The 16,288-nt window shown below is 46.5% G+C and overlaps 1 protein-coding gene across 7 annotated transcripts in view; it reads right to left on the bottom strand.

Annotated features, from left to right (window-relative positions):
- The window catches only part of CSAD (cysteine sulfinic acid decarboxylase), a 92,956-nt gene extending 85,119 nt beyond the window's left edge, over positions 1–7,837 (bottom strand). For 4 of the 7 annotated variants that reach the window (XR_011319399.1, XR_011319400.1, XR_011319401.1 and 1 more), the window contains exon 1: positions 269–360. Coding sequence is in view for 2 of the 7 variants with exons in the window: in XM_069758778.1 (XP_069614879.1) it covers positions 269–324 (56 nt within the window). In the remaining 5 variants the exon portion in view is untranslated. Of the gene's footprint in view, positions 1–249; positions 361–7,782 lie in introns of those variants that run through there. The other 3 variants (XM_069758782.1, XM_069758781.1, XM_069758780.1) reach the window with 2 other exon arrangements.
- Between the last annotated feature and the right edge of the window lie 8,451 nt (positions 7,838–16,288).

Below are 16,288 nucleotides of genomic sequence, written 5' to 3' on the forward strand. Positions count from 1 at the left end.
AGTTACAGGAACACAAATTTTCCTGACAAGTTCCGTTTAAATTTGTGGATTGTCATACAGGCATGAATCAGTATGCCTCTGTCCCTATAAATTAATACTATATATTCGGGTACCCTGTCTGCCACCACACAGGATACAACAGACCCCAGCATTCATGCAGATGGCGTCAAACAGACAGGATGGATTTGTTTTCCCATCGGGCACACATTTACAAGGATTTGTGGGTTATGGAAAATACAGGAATCTTACCTTTTAAGTCAATAAATACCTTTTAGCAGTGGATTCTGTCCCCTCTGTCGCCATGTAATGGACACAAATCTGCATAGACTTCTGGGAACATTCATTTCATATAGAACTGATCTGTAAGAGACATAACAATGGCTTCTAGCAGCAGTAATCCTGAACAATACAGGGAAACTGAGGACTGGATAAAGGGTCATTTGGGCTTGTGCCCTTGTATCACTCTGTATGAGCCCGAGGTATGAGCAGGGCACAGGGAGCTAAGGAGGGGATCCAAAAGTGTGACATGCCCAGAGGTGTTACATAGTAGTCACCCTGCCGTACTATACACTGCAGCCCCCGGATATAGACCAGTTACATTTGACTCCTGGGAATAGTAAGTTCCTGTGTGACAGCAATTCCCCAAATAGAAGTGATCAGTTTATTATATCAGCTCAAATGTAGAGCATTGCTATCAGCGTCAGTCCATAATATGAATGTACTCCGAACAGGCGTCCCGGGCAGCGGCCTACTCTGCCTACCCACGTCCTCTCATAGCAAGTGTGCACAGGTCAATTTGAAGATTGCTAGATGTATACGATTCTAATTTAATGGCAGCTTTTTACAAAGATGATTAAAAACAGAAGTTTTAGGGGAAGAAAAATTATTATAATTTGACGTTCATTAATGAGACTATGAAAGCAGATCACTAAATTAAATTATCAATAAACTGTGTTTATCTAGCAATCATTGGGCACCAAACCAGAACATGTAATCGCATCTCACTCCACCATGACTGTTTGTAGAGTTTAGGACACCAACAATTGATGATTATGATCACTACCCAATCCCTGTCTTTTCCTTCTTTCATTTCATTTCTTTCCTCCCCTCTGTATTCTTCGCAGTACCTGCACCTCACCATGGGCCACCATGGCTCCTGGGCTCCATAATAGCCCTCCCCACTGTATTCTTCACAGTACCTGTACCTCACCATGGGCCACCATGGCTCCTGGGCTCCATAATAGCCCCCTCACTGTATTCTTCACAGTACTTGCACCTCACCATGAGCCACTGTGTCTCCTGGGCTCCATAATAGCCCTCCCCACTGTATTCTTTGCAGTACCTACACCTTACCATGGGCCGCCGTGGCTCCTGGGCTCCATAATAGCTCTCCCCTCTTTATTCTTCGCAGTAAATGCACCTCACCATGGGCCACCATGGCTCCTGGGCTCCATAATAGCCCTCCTTTATGTATTCTTCGCAGTACCTACACCTCACCATGGGCCGCCATGGCTCCTGGGCTCCATAATAGCTCTCCCCTCTGTATTCTTCGCAGTACCTGCACCTCACCATGAGCCACTGTGGCTCCTGGGCTCCATAATAGCCCTTCCCACTGTATTCTTTGCAGTATCTACACCTTACCATGGGCCACCATGGCTCCTGGGCTCCATAATAGCCGTCCCTTATGTACTCTTCGCAGTACCTGCACCTCACCATGGGCCACCGTGTCTCTTGGGCTCCATAATAGCCCTCCCCACTGTATTCTTTGCAGTACCTACACCTTACCATGGGCCACCATGGCTCCTGGGCTCCATAATAGCCCTCCCCTCTGTATTCTTCACAGTAAGTGCACCTTACCATGGGCCACCATGGCTCCTGGGCTCCATAATAGCTCTCCCCTCTGTATTCTTCGCAGTAAATGCACCTCACCATTGGCCACCGTGGCTCCTGAGCTCCATAATAGCCCTCCCCTCTGTATTCTTCACAGTAAGTGCACCTTACCAGGGGCCACCATGGCTCCTGGGCTCCATAATAGCCCTCCTTTATGTATTCTTCGCAGTACCTACACCTAACCATGGGCCACCATGGCTCCTGGGCTCCATAATAGCTCTCCCCTCTGTATTCTTCGCAGTAAGTGCACCTCACCATGGGCCACCATGGCTCCTGGGCTCCATAATAGCCCTCCCCACTGTATTCTTTGCAGTACCTGCACCTCACCATGGGCCACCATGGCTCCTGGGCTCCATAATAGCCCTCCTTTATGTATTCACAGTACTTGCAACTCACCATGAGCCACTGTGTCTCCTGGACTCCATAATAGCCCTCCCCATTGTATTCTTTGAAGTACCTACACCATACCATGGGCCGCCGTGGCTCCTGGGCTCCATAATAGCCGTTCCCTATGTATTCTTCGCAGTACCTGCACATTACCATGGGCCACCATGGCTCCTGGGCTCCATATTAGCCCTCCCTTATGTATTCCTAGCAGTACCTGCACCTCACCATGGGAGGCCATGGCTCCTGGGCTCCATAATAGCCCTCCCCTATGTATTCTTCGCAGTACTTGCACCTCACCATGGGCCACTGTGGCTCCTGGGCTCCATATTATCCTCCCCTATGTATTCTTCTCAGTACTTGCACCTCACCATGGGCCACTGTAGTTCCTGGGCTCCATAATATCCATCCCCTATGTATTCTCCGCAGTACTTGCACCTCACCATGGGCCACTGTGTCTCCTGGGCTGCATAATAGCTCTCCCCACTGTATTCTTTGCAGTACCTACACCTTACCATAGGCCACCATGGCTCCTGGGCTCCATAATAGCCGTCCCTTATATACTCTTTGCAGTACCTACACCTCACCATGGGCCACCGTGTCTCTTGGGCTCCATAATAGCCCTCCCCACTGTATTCTTTGCAGTACCTACACCTTACCATGGGCCACCATGGCTCCTGGGCTCCATAATAGCCCTACTTTATGTATTCTTCGCAGTACCTACACCTCACCATGGGCCGCCATGGCTCCTGGGCTCCATAATAGCTCTCCCCTCTGTATTCTTCGCAGTACCTGCATCTCACCATGAGCCGCCATGGCTCCTGGGCTCCATAATAGCCCTCCCCACTGTATTCTTTGCAGTACCTACACCTTACCATGGGCCACCATGGCTCCTGGGCTCCATAATAGCTCTCCCCTCTCTATTCTTCACAGTAAGTGCACCTTACCATGGGCCACCATGGCTCCTGGGCTCCATAATAGCCCTCCTTTATAATAATAATAATAATCTTTATTTTTATATAGCGCTAACATATTCCGCAGCGCTTTACAGGTTGCACACATTATCATCACTGTCCCCATTATTGGGGCTCACAATCTAAATTCCCTATCAGTATGCCTTTGGATTGTGGGAGGAAACCGGAGCACCCGGAGGAAACCCACGCAAACACGGAGAGAGCATACAAACTCTTTGCAGATGTTGCCCTTGGTGGGGTTTGAACCCAGGACTCCAGCGCTGCAAGGCTGCAGTGCTAACCACTGCGCCACCGTGCTGCCCTTTATGTATTCTTCGCAGTACCTACACCTAACCATGGGCCACCATAGCTCCTAGGCTCCATAATAGCTCTCCCCTCTGTATTCTTCGCAGTAAGTGCACCTCACCATGGGCCACCATGGCTCCTGGGCTCCATAATAGCCCTCCCCTCTGTATTCTTCGCAGTAAGTGCACCTCACCATGGGCCACCATGGCTCCTAGGCTCCATAATAGCTCTCCCCTCTGTATTCTTCGCAGTAAGTGCACCTCACCATGGGCCACCATGGCTCCTGGGCTCCATAATAGCCCTCCCCACTGTATTCTTTGCAGTACCTGCACCTCACCATGGGCCACCATGGCTCCTGGACTCCATAATAGCCCTCCCCATTGTATTCTTTGAAGTACCTGCACCATACCATGGGCCGCCGTGGCTCCTGGGCTCCATAATAGCCGCTCCCTATGTATTCTTCGCAGTACCTGCACATTACCATGGGCCACCATGGCTCCTGGGCTCCATATTAGCCCTCCCTTATGTATTCCTAGCAGTACCTGCACCTCACCATGGGCCACCATGGCTCCTGGGCTCCATAATAGCCCTCCCTTATGTATTCACAGTACTTGCAACTCACCATGAGCCACTGTGTCTCCTGGACTCCATAATAGCCCTCCCCATTGTATTCTTTGAAGTACCTACACCATACCATGGGCCGCCGTGGCTCCTGGGCTCCATAATAGCCATTCCCTATGTATTCTTCGCAGTACCTGCACATTACCATGGGCCACCATGGCTCCTGGGCTCCATATTAGCCCTCCCTTATGTATTCCTAGCAGTACCTGCACCTCACCATGGGAGGCCATGGCTCCTGGGCTCCATAATATCCTCCCCTATGTATTCTTCTCAGTACTTGCACCTCACCATGGGCCACTGTAGTTCCTGGGCTCCATAATATCCATCCCCTATGTATTCTCCGCAGTACTTGCACCTCACCATGGGCCACTGTGTCTCCTGGGCTCCATAATAGCTCTCCCCACTGTATTCTTTGCAGTACCTACACCTTACCATGGGCCACTGTGGCTCCTGGGCTCTATAATAGCCCCCCCCCCCACTGTATTCTTCGCAGAACTTGCACCTCACCATGGGCCACTGTGGCCCCTGGGCTCTATAATAGCCCTCTTCTACATATTCTTCGCAGTACTTGCACCTCACCATGGGCCACTGTGTCTCCTGGGCTCCATAATAGCCCTCCCCACTGTATTCTTTGCAGTACCTACACCTTCCATGGGCCACCATGGCTCCTGGGCTCCATAATAGCCCTCCCTTATGCATTCTTCACAGTACCTGCACCTCACCATGGGCCACCGTGGCTCCTGGGCTCCATAATAGCTCTCCCCTCTGTATTCTTCGCAGTAAGTGCACCTCACCATGGGCCACCATGGCTCCATAATAACCCCCCCACTGTATTCTTCACAGTACTTGCACCTCACCATGGGCCACTGTGGCTCCTGGGCGCCATAATAGCTCTCCTCCTGTATTCTTCGCAGTACCTGCACCTCACTATGGGCCGCCGTGGCTCCTGGGCTCCATAATAGCCCTCCCTTATGTATTCACAGCACTTGCTCCTCACCATGGGCCACCGTGTCTCCTGGACTCCATAATAGCCCTCCCCACTGTATTCTTTGAAGTACCTACACTTTACCATGGGCCATCAAGGCTCCTGGGCTCCATAATAGCCGTCCCTTATGTACTCTTTGCAGTACCTACACCTCACCATGGGCCACCGTGTCTCTTGGGCTCCATAATAGCCCTCCCCACTGTATTCTTTGAAGTACCTACACTTTACCATGGGCCATCAAGGCTCCTGGGCTCCATAATAGCCCTCCCTTATTTATTCTTCGCAGTACCTGCACATTACCATGGGCCACCGTGGCTCCTGGGCTCCATAATAGCCCTCCCTTATGTATTCCTAGCAGTACCTGCACCTCACCATGGGCAGCCATGGCTCCTGGGCTCCATAATATCCCTCCTTTATGCATTCTTCGTAGTACCTGCACCCCACCATGGGCCGCCGTGACTCCTGGGCTCCAGAATAGCTTTCCCCTTGTATTCTTCACAACACCTGCACCTCACCTTGGGCCACCATGGCTCCTGGGCTCCATAATAGCTCTCCCCTCTGTATTCTTCGCAGTAAGTGCACCTCACCATGGGCCACCATGGCTCCTGGGCTCCATAATAGCCCTCCCCACTGTATTCTTTGCAGTACCTGCACCTCACCATGAGCCACCATGGCTCCTGGACTCCATAATAGCCCTCCCCATTGTATTCTTTGAAGTACCTACACCATACCATGGGCCGCCGTGGCTCCTGGGCTCCATAATAGCCGCTCCCTATGTATTCTTCGCAGTACCTGCACATTACCATGGGCCACCATGGCTCCTGGGCTCCATATTAGCCCTCCCTTATGTATTCCTAGCAGTACCTGCACCTCACCATGGGCCACCATGGCTCCTGGACTCCATAATAGCCCTCCCCATTGTATTCTTTGAAGTACCTACACCATACCATGGGCCGCCGTGGCTCCTGGGCTCCATAATAGCCGCTCCCTATGTATTCTTCGCAGTACCTGCACATTACCATGGGCCACCATGGCTCCTGGGCTCCATATTAGCCCTCCCTTATGTATTCCTAGCAGTACCTGCACCTCACCATGGGAGGCCATGGCTCCTGGGCTCCATAATATCCTCCCCTATGTATTCTTCTCAGTACTTGCACCTCACCATGGGCCACTGTATTTCCTGGGCTCCATAATATCCATCCCCTATGTATTCTCCGCAGTACTTGCACCTCACCATGGGCCACTGTGTCTCCTGGGCTCCATAATAGCTCTCCCCACTGTATTCTTTGCAGTATCTACACCTTACCATGGGCCACTGTGGCTCCTGGGCTCTATAATAGCCCCCCCCCCACTGTATTCTTCGCAGAACTTGCACCTCACCATGGGCCACTGTGGCCCCTGGGCTCTATAATAGCCCTCTTCTACATATTCTTCGCAGTACTTGCACCTCACCATGGGACACTGTGTCTCCTGGGCTCCATAATAGCCCTCCCCACTGTATTCTTTGCAGTACCTACACCTTCCATGGGCCACCATGGCTCCTGGGCTCCATAATAGCCCTCCCTTATGCATTCTTCACAGTACCTGCACCTCACCATGGGCCACCGTGGCTCCTGGGCTCCATAATAGCTCTCCCCTCTGTATTCTTCGCAGTAAGTGCACCTCACCATGGGCCACCATGGCTCCATAATAACCCCCCCCCACTGTATTCTTCACAGTACTTGCACCTCACCATGGGCCACTGTGGCTCCTGGGCGCCATAATAGCTCTCCTCCTGTATTCTTCGCAGTACCTGCACCTCACTATGGGCCGCCGTGGCTCCTGGGCTCCATAATAGCCCTCCCTTATGTATTCGCAGCACTTGCTCCTCACCATGGGCCACCGTGTCTCCTGGACTCCATAATAGCCCTCCCCACTGTATTCTTTGAAGTACCTACACTTTACCATGGGCCATCAAGGCTCCTGAGCTCCATAATAGCCGTCCCTTATGTACTCTTTGCAGTACCTACACCTCACCATGGGCCACCGTGTCTCTTGGGCTCCATAATAGCCCTCCCCACTGTATTCTTTGAAGTACCTACACTTTACCATGGGCCATCAAGGCTCCTGGGCTCCATAATAGCCCTCCCTTATTTATTCTTCGCAGTACCTGCACATTACCATGGGCCACCGTGGCTCCTGGGCTCCATAATAGCCCTCCCTTATGTATTCCTAGCAGTACCTGCACCTCACCATGGGCAGCCATGGCTCCTGGGCTCCATAATATCCCTCCTTTATGCATTCTTCGTAGTACCTGCACCCCACCATGGGCCGCCGTGACTCCTGGGCTCCAGAATAGCTTTCCCCTTGTATTCTTCACAACACCTGCACCTCACCTTGGGCCACCATGGCTCCTGGGCTCCATAATATCTCTTCCCTATGTATTCTTCGCAGTACCTGCACCTCAGCATGGGCCACCATGGCTCCTGGGCTCCATAATAACCCTCCCCTATGTATTCTTCCCAGTACCTGTACCTCACCATGGGCCGCTGTGGCTCCTTCCTGGGCTCCATAATAGCTGCTATGCCTGGCACCCTGGCACTTATATATATATACTTATATATGACAAAGAACTAACACAGGTGAAGTTGGCGTCCTCCTTACCTGCTCCTGGTAGAGGAAACCTGCAGATATGTGATTAAACATCAGACGTACAAGGAGCAAAGTACGACAGTAACGTACGACATAAATAGAAGAGTCCAGAAGATCATATTTCTTACACATCTGTAAATGTTCACATTATTATTGCCTGTGAATGTAGGAGAATGCCTACAGGTATTTGCCTACAAATTTTTGCCTGTAGGACATTATTGCAAGAGAGCTTGGCTGAGTAGATTACACAAGAAGGAAAACACACAGCAAGTCAGCAGGATCTAGGAGCAACATGGCAGATGTGACAACCTACATGGTGAGCTGCAGCATGTGCTACATGTTCACAGATCGACCAGAAGAAGAATTAAATTTCACCTGTCAGAAGTGTAGACTAGTGGCCCTTTTAGAAGAAAAGGTGCGGGGTCTGGAAGAAAGAATAGCAACTTTGAAACTCATCAAAGAGAATGAAGACTTTCTAGACAGAACAGAAGCATCTCTACTGGTCACAGAAGGTGCAAAAAGTGTCAGAGAACCTCCAAAAGCAGATGAGTGGAAGCATGTGACCAAAAGAAGCAAGAAGACCATGGAGAAATCACCAACCACACAACTGAAGAACCGATATCAAATCTTTGTAGAGGATGAAGATGGCACACCTAAGAATGAAGCAATACCAGCAAGCAAAAAAGAAAAGGGCACACAGCAACAAGTGACAGCAAAAAGTACAGCCAAGAAGCAACGAAGAGTGGTGGTGGTGGGAGACTCACTACTGAGAGGCACAGAAGCAGCCATCTGCAGACCGGACATAACTGCAAGAGAAGTATGCTGCCTTCCAGGTGCGATGATCAAGGATGTGACCGATAGGATACCAAAGCTCTTCAGCTCCAAGGACGTCCACCCATTTCTTCTGATACATGTTGGCACCAATGACACGGCAAGGAAGGACCTACCGACAATCTGCAAGGACTTTGAAGAGTTGGGGAAGAAAGTAAAGGAACTGGATGCACAGGTAGTTTTTTCTTCTATCCTTCCAGTAGACGGGCATGGCACCAGGAGATGGAACAGGATCCTTGATGCAAACAACTGGCTAAGACGATGGTGCAGACAACAAGGATTTGGATTCCTGGACCACGGTGTGAATTACTGGTATGATGGACTCCTCGCCAGAGACGGACTACACCTCAACAAACCTGGGAAACACACATTCGCCAGAAGACTCGCTACACTCATCAGGAGGGCGTTAAACTAGAAGAAGAGGGGACGGGAAGAAAAACATTAGACTCGAACAAAGACGACCCAGGAAAACATACTCAGAAGGGAGGTAAGAACATTTCTAAAACAATCCACAGTGAGGAGATTGGAACAAAACAAAATCCTCTAAACTGCATGCTCGCAAACGCCAGAAGCCTGACAAACAAGATGGAAGAACTAGAAGCAGAAATATCTACAGGTAACTTTGACATAGTGGGAATAACCGAGACATGGTTAGATGAAAGCTATGACTGGGCAGTTAACTTACAGGGTTACAGTCTGTTTAGAAAGGATCGTAAAAATCGGAGAGGAGGAGGGGTTTGTCTCTATGTAAAGTCTTGTCTAAAGTCCACTTTAAGGGAGGATATTAGCGAAGGGAATGAGGATGTCGAGTCCATATGGGTTGAAATTCATGGAGGGAAAAATGGTAACAAAATTCTCATTGGGGTCTGTTACAAACCCCCAAATATAACAGAAACCATGGAAAGTCTACTTCTAAAGCAGATAGATGAAGCTGCAACCCATAATGAGGTCCTGGTTATGGGGGACTTTAACTACCCGGATATTAACTGGGAAACAGAAACCTGTGAAACCCATAAAGGCAACAGGTTTCTGCTAATAACCAAGAAAAATTATCTTTCACAATTGGTGCAGAATCCAACCAGAGGAGCAGCACTTTTAGACCTAATACTATCTAATAGACCTGACAGAATAACAAATCTGCAGGTGGTTGGGCATTTAGGAAATAGCGACCACAATATTGTGCAGTTTCACCTGTCTTTCACTAGGGGGACTTGTCAGGGAGTCACAAAAACATTGAACTTTAGGAAGGCAAAGTTTGAACAGCTTAGAGATGCCCTTAATCTGGTAGACTGGGACAATATCCTCAGAAATGAGAATACAGATAATAAATGGGAAATGTTTAAGAACATCCTAAATAGGCAGTGTAAGCGGTTTATACCTTGTGGGAATAAAAGGACTAGAAATAGGAAAAACCCAATGTGGCTAAACAAAGAAGTAAGACAGGCAATTAACAGTAAAAAGAAAGCATTTGCACTACTAAAGCAGGATGGCACCATTGAAGCTCTAAAAAACTATAGGGAGAAAAATACTTTATCTAAAAAACTAATTAAAGCTGCCAAAAAGGAAACAGAGAAGCACATTGCTAAGGAGAGTAAAACTAATCCCAAACTGTTCTTCAACTATATCAATAGTAAAAGAATAAAAACTGAAAATGTAGGCCCCTTAAAAAATAGTGAGGAAAGAATGGTTGTAGATGACGAGGAAAAAGCTAACATATTAAACACCTTCTTCTCCACGGTATTCACGGTGGAAAATGAAATGCTAGGTGAAATCCCAAGAAACAATGAAAACCCTATATTAAGGGTCACCAATCTAACCCAAGAAGAGGTGCGAAACCGGCTAAATAAGATTAAAATAGATAAATCTCCGGGTCCGGATGGCATACACCCACGAGTACTAAGAGAACTAAGTAATGTAATAGATAAACCATTATTTCTTATTTTTAGTGACTCTATAGCGACAGGGTCTGTTCCGCAGGACTGGCGCATAGCAAATGTGGTGCCAATATTCAAAAAGGGCTCTAAAAGTGAACCTGGAAATTATAGGCCAGTAAGTCTAACCTCTATTGTTGGTAAAATATTTGAAGGGTTTCTGAGGGATGTTATTCTGGATTATCTCAATGAGAATAACTGTTTAACTCCATATCAGCATGGGTTTATGAGAAATCGCTCCTGTCAAACCAATCTAATCAGTTTTTATGAAGAGGTAAGCTATAGGCTGGACCACGGTGAGTCATTGGACGTGGTATATCTCGATTTTTCCAAAGCGTTTGATACCGTGCCGCACAAGAGGTTGGTACACAAAATGAGAATGCTTGGTCTGGGGGAAAATGTGTGTAAATGGGTTAGTAACTGGCTTAGTGATAGAAAGCAGAGGGTGGTTATAAATGGTATAGTCTCTAACTGGGTCGCTGTGACCAGTGGGGTACCGCAGGGGTCAGTATTGGGACCTGTTCTCTTCAACATATTCATTAATGATCTGGTAGAAGGTTTACACAGTAAAATATCGATATTTGCAGATGATACAAAACTATGTAAAGCAGTTAATACAAGAGAAGATAGTATTCTGCTACAGATGGATCTGGATAAGTTGGAAACTTGGGCTGAAAGGTGGCAGATGAGGTTTAACAATGATAAATGTAAGGTTATACACATGGGAAGAGGGAATCAATATCACCATTACACACTGAACGGGAAACCACTGGGTAAATCTGACAGGGAGAAGGACTTGGGGATCCTAGTTAATGATAAACTTACCTGGAGCAGCCAGTGCCAGGCAGCAGCTGCCAAGGCAAACAGGATCATGGGGTGCATTAAAAGAGGTCTGGATACACATGATGAGAGCATTATACTGCCTCTGTACAAATCCCTAGTTAGACCGCACATGGAGTACTGTGTCCAGTTTTGGGCACCGGTGCTCAGGAAGGATATAATGGAACTAGAGAGAGTACAAAGGAGGGCAACAAAATTAATAAAGGGGATGGGAGAACTACAATACCCAGATAGATTAGCGAAATTAGGATTATTTAGTCTAGAAAAAAGACGACTGAGGGGCGATCTAATAACCATGTATAAGTATATAAGGGGACAATACAAATATCTCGCTGAGGATCTGTTTATACCAAGGAAGGTGACGGGCACAAGGGGGCATTCTTTGCGTCTGGAGGAGAGAAGGTTTTTCCACCAACATAGAAGAGGATTCTTTACTGTTAGGGCAGTGAGAATCTGGAATTGCTTGCCTGAGGAGGTGGTGATGGCGAACTCAGTCGAGGGGTTCAAGAGAGGCCTGGATGTCTTCCTGGAGCAGAACAATATTGTATCATACAATTATTAGGTTCTGTAGAAGGACGTAGATCTGGGTATTTATTATAATGGAATATAGGCTGAACTGGATGGACAAATGTCTTTTTTCGGCCTTACTAACTATGTTACTATGTTACTATATTGTTTGATCAGGTTGTATTCCCCATCCTTCCCTTTTAGGCCGGCGTCACACACAGCGTAAAACAATACGGTCCGTATATTACGGCCGTAATACGCTGAAAAGTCCCCAAAAAAATGGTCCGTTGCTCCTCCGTAGGCAGGCTGTGTCAGCGTTTTTTGCGCATGGCATCCTCCGTATGTAATCCGTATGGCATCCGTACTGCGTGGTTTTCTCGCAGGCTTGCAAAACCAACATACCGCTATAGAAGTGATCCATGTGTCCCAAAAAGAAAAGAATATATATATATATATATATATATATGTCAGTAGACACATATATGTATATATATTAATACTTATTCCAGCGCTATACAGCTTGAAAGCCGGTAATTCAATTACCGGCTTTTTCTTTCTCCTTCATAAAACCCGACATGATTTGAGACATGGTTTACATACAGTAAACCATGTCTTCTCTCCATTTTTTTTGCAGATTCCACACTACTAATGTCAGTAGTGTGTATCTGCAAAATTTGGCCGTTCTAGCTCTTAAAATAAAGGGTTAACTGGCGGAAAAAATTGGCGTGGGCTCCCGCGCAATTTTCTCCGCCAGAGTAGTAAAGCCAGTGACTGAGGGCAGATATTAATAGCCTGGAGAGGGTCCACGGTTATTGGCCCCCCCCTGGCTAAAAATATCTGCCCCCAGCCACCCCAGAACAGGCACATCTGGAAGATGCGCCTATTCTGGCACTTGGCCACTCTCTTCCCATTCCCGTGTAGCGGTGGGATATGGGGTAATGAAGGGTTAATGCCACCTTGCTATTGTAAGGTGACATTAAGCCTAATTAATAATGGAGAGGCGTCAATTATGACACCTATCCATTATTAATCCAATTGTAGTGAAGGGTTAAATAAAACACAAACACATTCTTTAAAATTATTTTAATGAAATAAAAACAATGGTTGTTGTAGTATTTTATTCAACGCCCAATCCAGTCACTGAAGACCCTCGTTCTGTGAGTAAAGAAACATAATAAACCAACAATATACTTACCCTCCGCAGATCTGTAACGTCCAACGATGTAAATCCTTCTGAAGGGGTTAAAACATTTTGCAGCAAGGAGCTGTGCTAATGCAGGCTGCTCCTCGCTGCAAAACCCCAGGGAATGAGGCTAAAAATAGATCAATGATCTATATTTAGCATCATTTGCGGTGAGGCGCCCTCTGCTGGCTGTTCATAGATCGTGTGAAATTACCTAGAAAGCCAGGGAGCCAGGGAGCTTTCTAGGTAATTTCCCACGATCTATGAACAGCCAGCAGAGGGCGCCTCACCGCAAATGATGCTAAATATAGATCATTGATCTATTTTTAGCCTCATTCCCTGGGGTTTTGCAGCCAGGAGCAGCCTGCATTAGCACAGCTCCTTGCTGCAAAATGTTTTAACCCCTTCAGAAGGATTTACATCGTTGGACGTTACAGATCTGCGGAGGGTAAGTATATTGTTGGTTTATTATGTTTCTTTACTCACAGAACGAGGGTCTTCAGTGACTGGATTGGGCGTTGAATAAAATACTACAACAACCATTGTTTTTATTTCATTAAAATAATTTTAAAGAATGTGTTTGTGTTTTATTTAACCCTTCACTACAATTGGATTAATAATGGATAGGTGTCATAATTGACGCCTCTCCATTATTAATTAGGCTTAATGTCACCTTACAATAGCAAGGTGGCATTAACCCTTCATTACCCCATATCCCACCGCTACACGGGAATGGGAAGAGAGTGGCCAAGTGCCAGAATAGGCGCATCTTCCAGATGTGCCTGTTCTGGGGTGGCTGGGGGCAGATATTTTTAGCCAGGGGGGGGGGCCAATAACCGTGGACCCTCTCCAGGCTATTAATATCTGCCCTCAGTCACTGGCTTTACTACTCTGGCGGAGAAAATTGCGCGGGAGCCCACGCCAATTTTTTCCGCCAGTTAACCCTTTATTTTAAGAGCTAGAACGGCCAAATTTTGCAGATACACACTACTGACATTAGTAGTGTTGAATCTGCAAAAAAAATGGAGAGAAGACATGGTTTACTGTATGTAAACCATGTCTCAAATCATGTCGGGTTTTATGAAGGAGAAGGAAAAAGCCGGTAATTGAATTACCGGCTTTCAAGCTGTCTAGCGCTGGAATAAATATTAATATATATACATATATGTGTCTCACTGACATATATATATATATATACCTATTCTATGTGTACACATTTATTCTACCTATTCTACTGTAAGCTGTCAGTGTGATTTTACTGTACACCGCACTGAATTACCGGCTTTTCTCTCTAACAGCGCTGCGTATTTCTCGCAAGTCACACTGCTTGTCCGTGTGTAATCCGTATTTTTCACGCTTCCATAGACTTTCATTGGCGTATTTCTTGCGCAGTACGGTGACAAACGCAGCATGCTGCGATTTTGTACGGCCGTAGAAAGCCGTATAATACTGATCAGTAAAATACGGCAAATAGGAGCAGGGGCATAGAGAATAATTGTGCCGTATTTTTTGCGAGTTTTACGGACGTAGATTCTGCGCTCTTACGTCCGTAAAACTCGCATGTGTGACGGCGGCCTTACAGTCATGTGAAACAGGAAGAACAACCCTTGTAGTGGACAAAGATAAAGAAGATTTAATTAAAAAAAAACTTTTCTAATAATTTATGGTGTTTACCGATTGGGCTCATTGTTTTTATATTTTGATAGATCGAACTTTTCTGATCCCACATATTAGAAAAATAAAAAATACACATCTTTATTTGTAATGAGGGTAAAGGGGGAGAATTTGAACTTTTAGTTTTATTTTATTTTTTTTCCATATTTTTACAACATATTTTTTTTTTTACTTTTTACAGACTTTGTTACGGGTGTTCCGATGGGCAGAGAGAATACAGAGCATACCGGCACGTGTCTGTCAGAGATTGACAGCAGCATTTAACAGGTTATCAACCGCAAGTGAAGCACTGCTCCACCCACGATTGTTCGAAGCAGGTTCTGGCTGTAATATGTAGCCATACACCAGCTTCTGATTTGTGCTGTACATGTAAGGCGGATGTTGTGAAGGGGTTAATCTATCTTTTACTATTGAGTGCTGTGTGAATAAGAGAAGGTACAGCGAGATGCTGCTGTAGTATAGTATGGCTGTACCCTAGAAGGATGTTGAGTGGATTGGGGGTGCGTGCTCTATTCTCCATCTCCCATTTGGCAGCACTGGCTCAATGGTTCCATCTGAGTATTTGCTGTAGAGATTAGGTTTTGTTTTTTAAGCTTTTATCATCAAGTAAATAACAAGAATTTGATCTTTTTCCCAGAAAGATTATTGCAATAAATCCAAAGTACATTTTTAGGCCTGGGAATGTAGGTCTGCCTTTACAGGGCAGCATTCAGAACATGCCGTACTCCACAGTGATGTCATCTCTGCCCAATAGGAGATGGCTTCCAATTCTAAGTACATTGCTCCAAAAAATAAAGGGAACACTAAAATACATCCTAGATATCACTAAATGAAATATTTCAGTTGCAAATCTTTATTCATTACATAGTGGAATGCGTTGAGAACAATAAAACATAAACATAATCAATGTAAATCAGAATTAATATCCTATGAAGGTCCGGATTTGGAATGATACTCAAAATCAAAGTGGAAAATCAAATTACAGGCTGATTCAACTTCAGTGGAAGTGATGCTCAATAGTGTGTGTGGCCTCCGCGTGTCTGTATGACCTTCCTACAGCGCCTGGGCAGGCTCCTGACAAGGCAAAGAATGTTCTCCTGAGGGATCTCCTCCCAGACCAGAATTAAAGCCTCAGCCAACTCCTGGACTGTCTGTGGTGCAATGTTGCATTTTTGGATGGAACAAAACATGATGTCCCAGATGTGCTCAATTGGATTCAGGTCTGGGGAACGAGCAAGACAATGCATAGTGAAGCAAATAAGAAAAAGAAAAAAGGTGAGCAGCACAGCCCAAGGAACCAGGGAGATCTGGATGTGTACTTCAATAGCAGATGCCCGACAGCTGATCAGAGGTGCTCGCATGGAACATGGAGTTGAATAGCATGTGAATCACAAAGAAGCTGCAACAGCACTCACCGATCCTGGAGTTAGACAGTCCTTTATTCAAGCATGTGAGAAAACATCTTCATGGCTCGGGGGTGTGCAATAATAACAGGAGTGTGCAGGGGTCGACGACGGCCGTTTCGCGCTGTGAGTAGCACTTTTACGGGTCC

The sequence above is a fragment of the Ranitomeya imitator genome, chromosome 3, assembly GCF_032444005.1.
Source record: "Ranitomeya imitator isolate aRanImi1 chromosome 3, aRanImi1.pri, whole genome shotgun sequence".
Taxonomy (NCBI): Eukaryota; Metazoa; Chordata; class Amphibia; order Anura; family Dendrobatidae; genus Ranitomeya; species Ranitomeya imitator.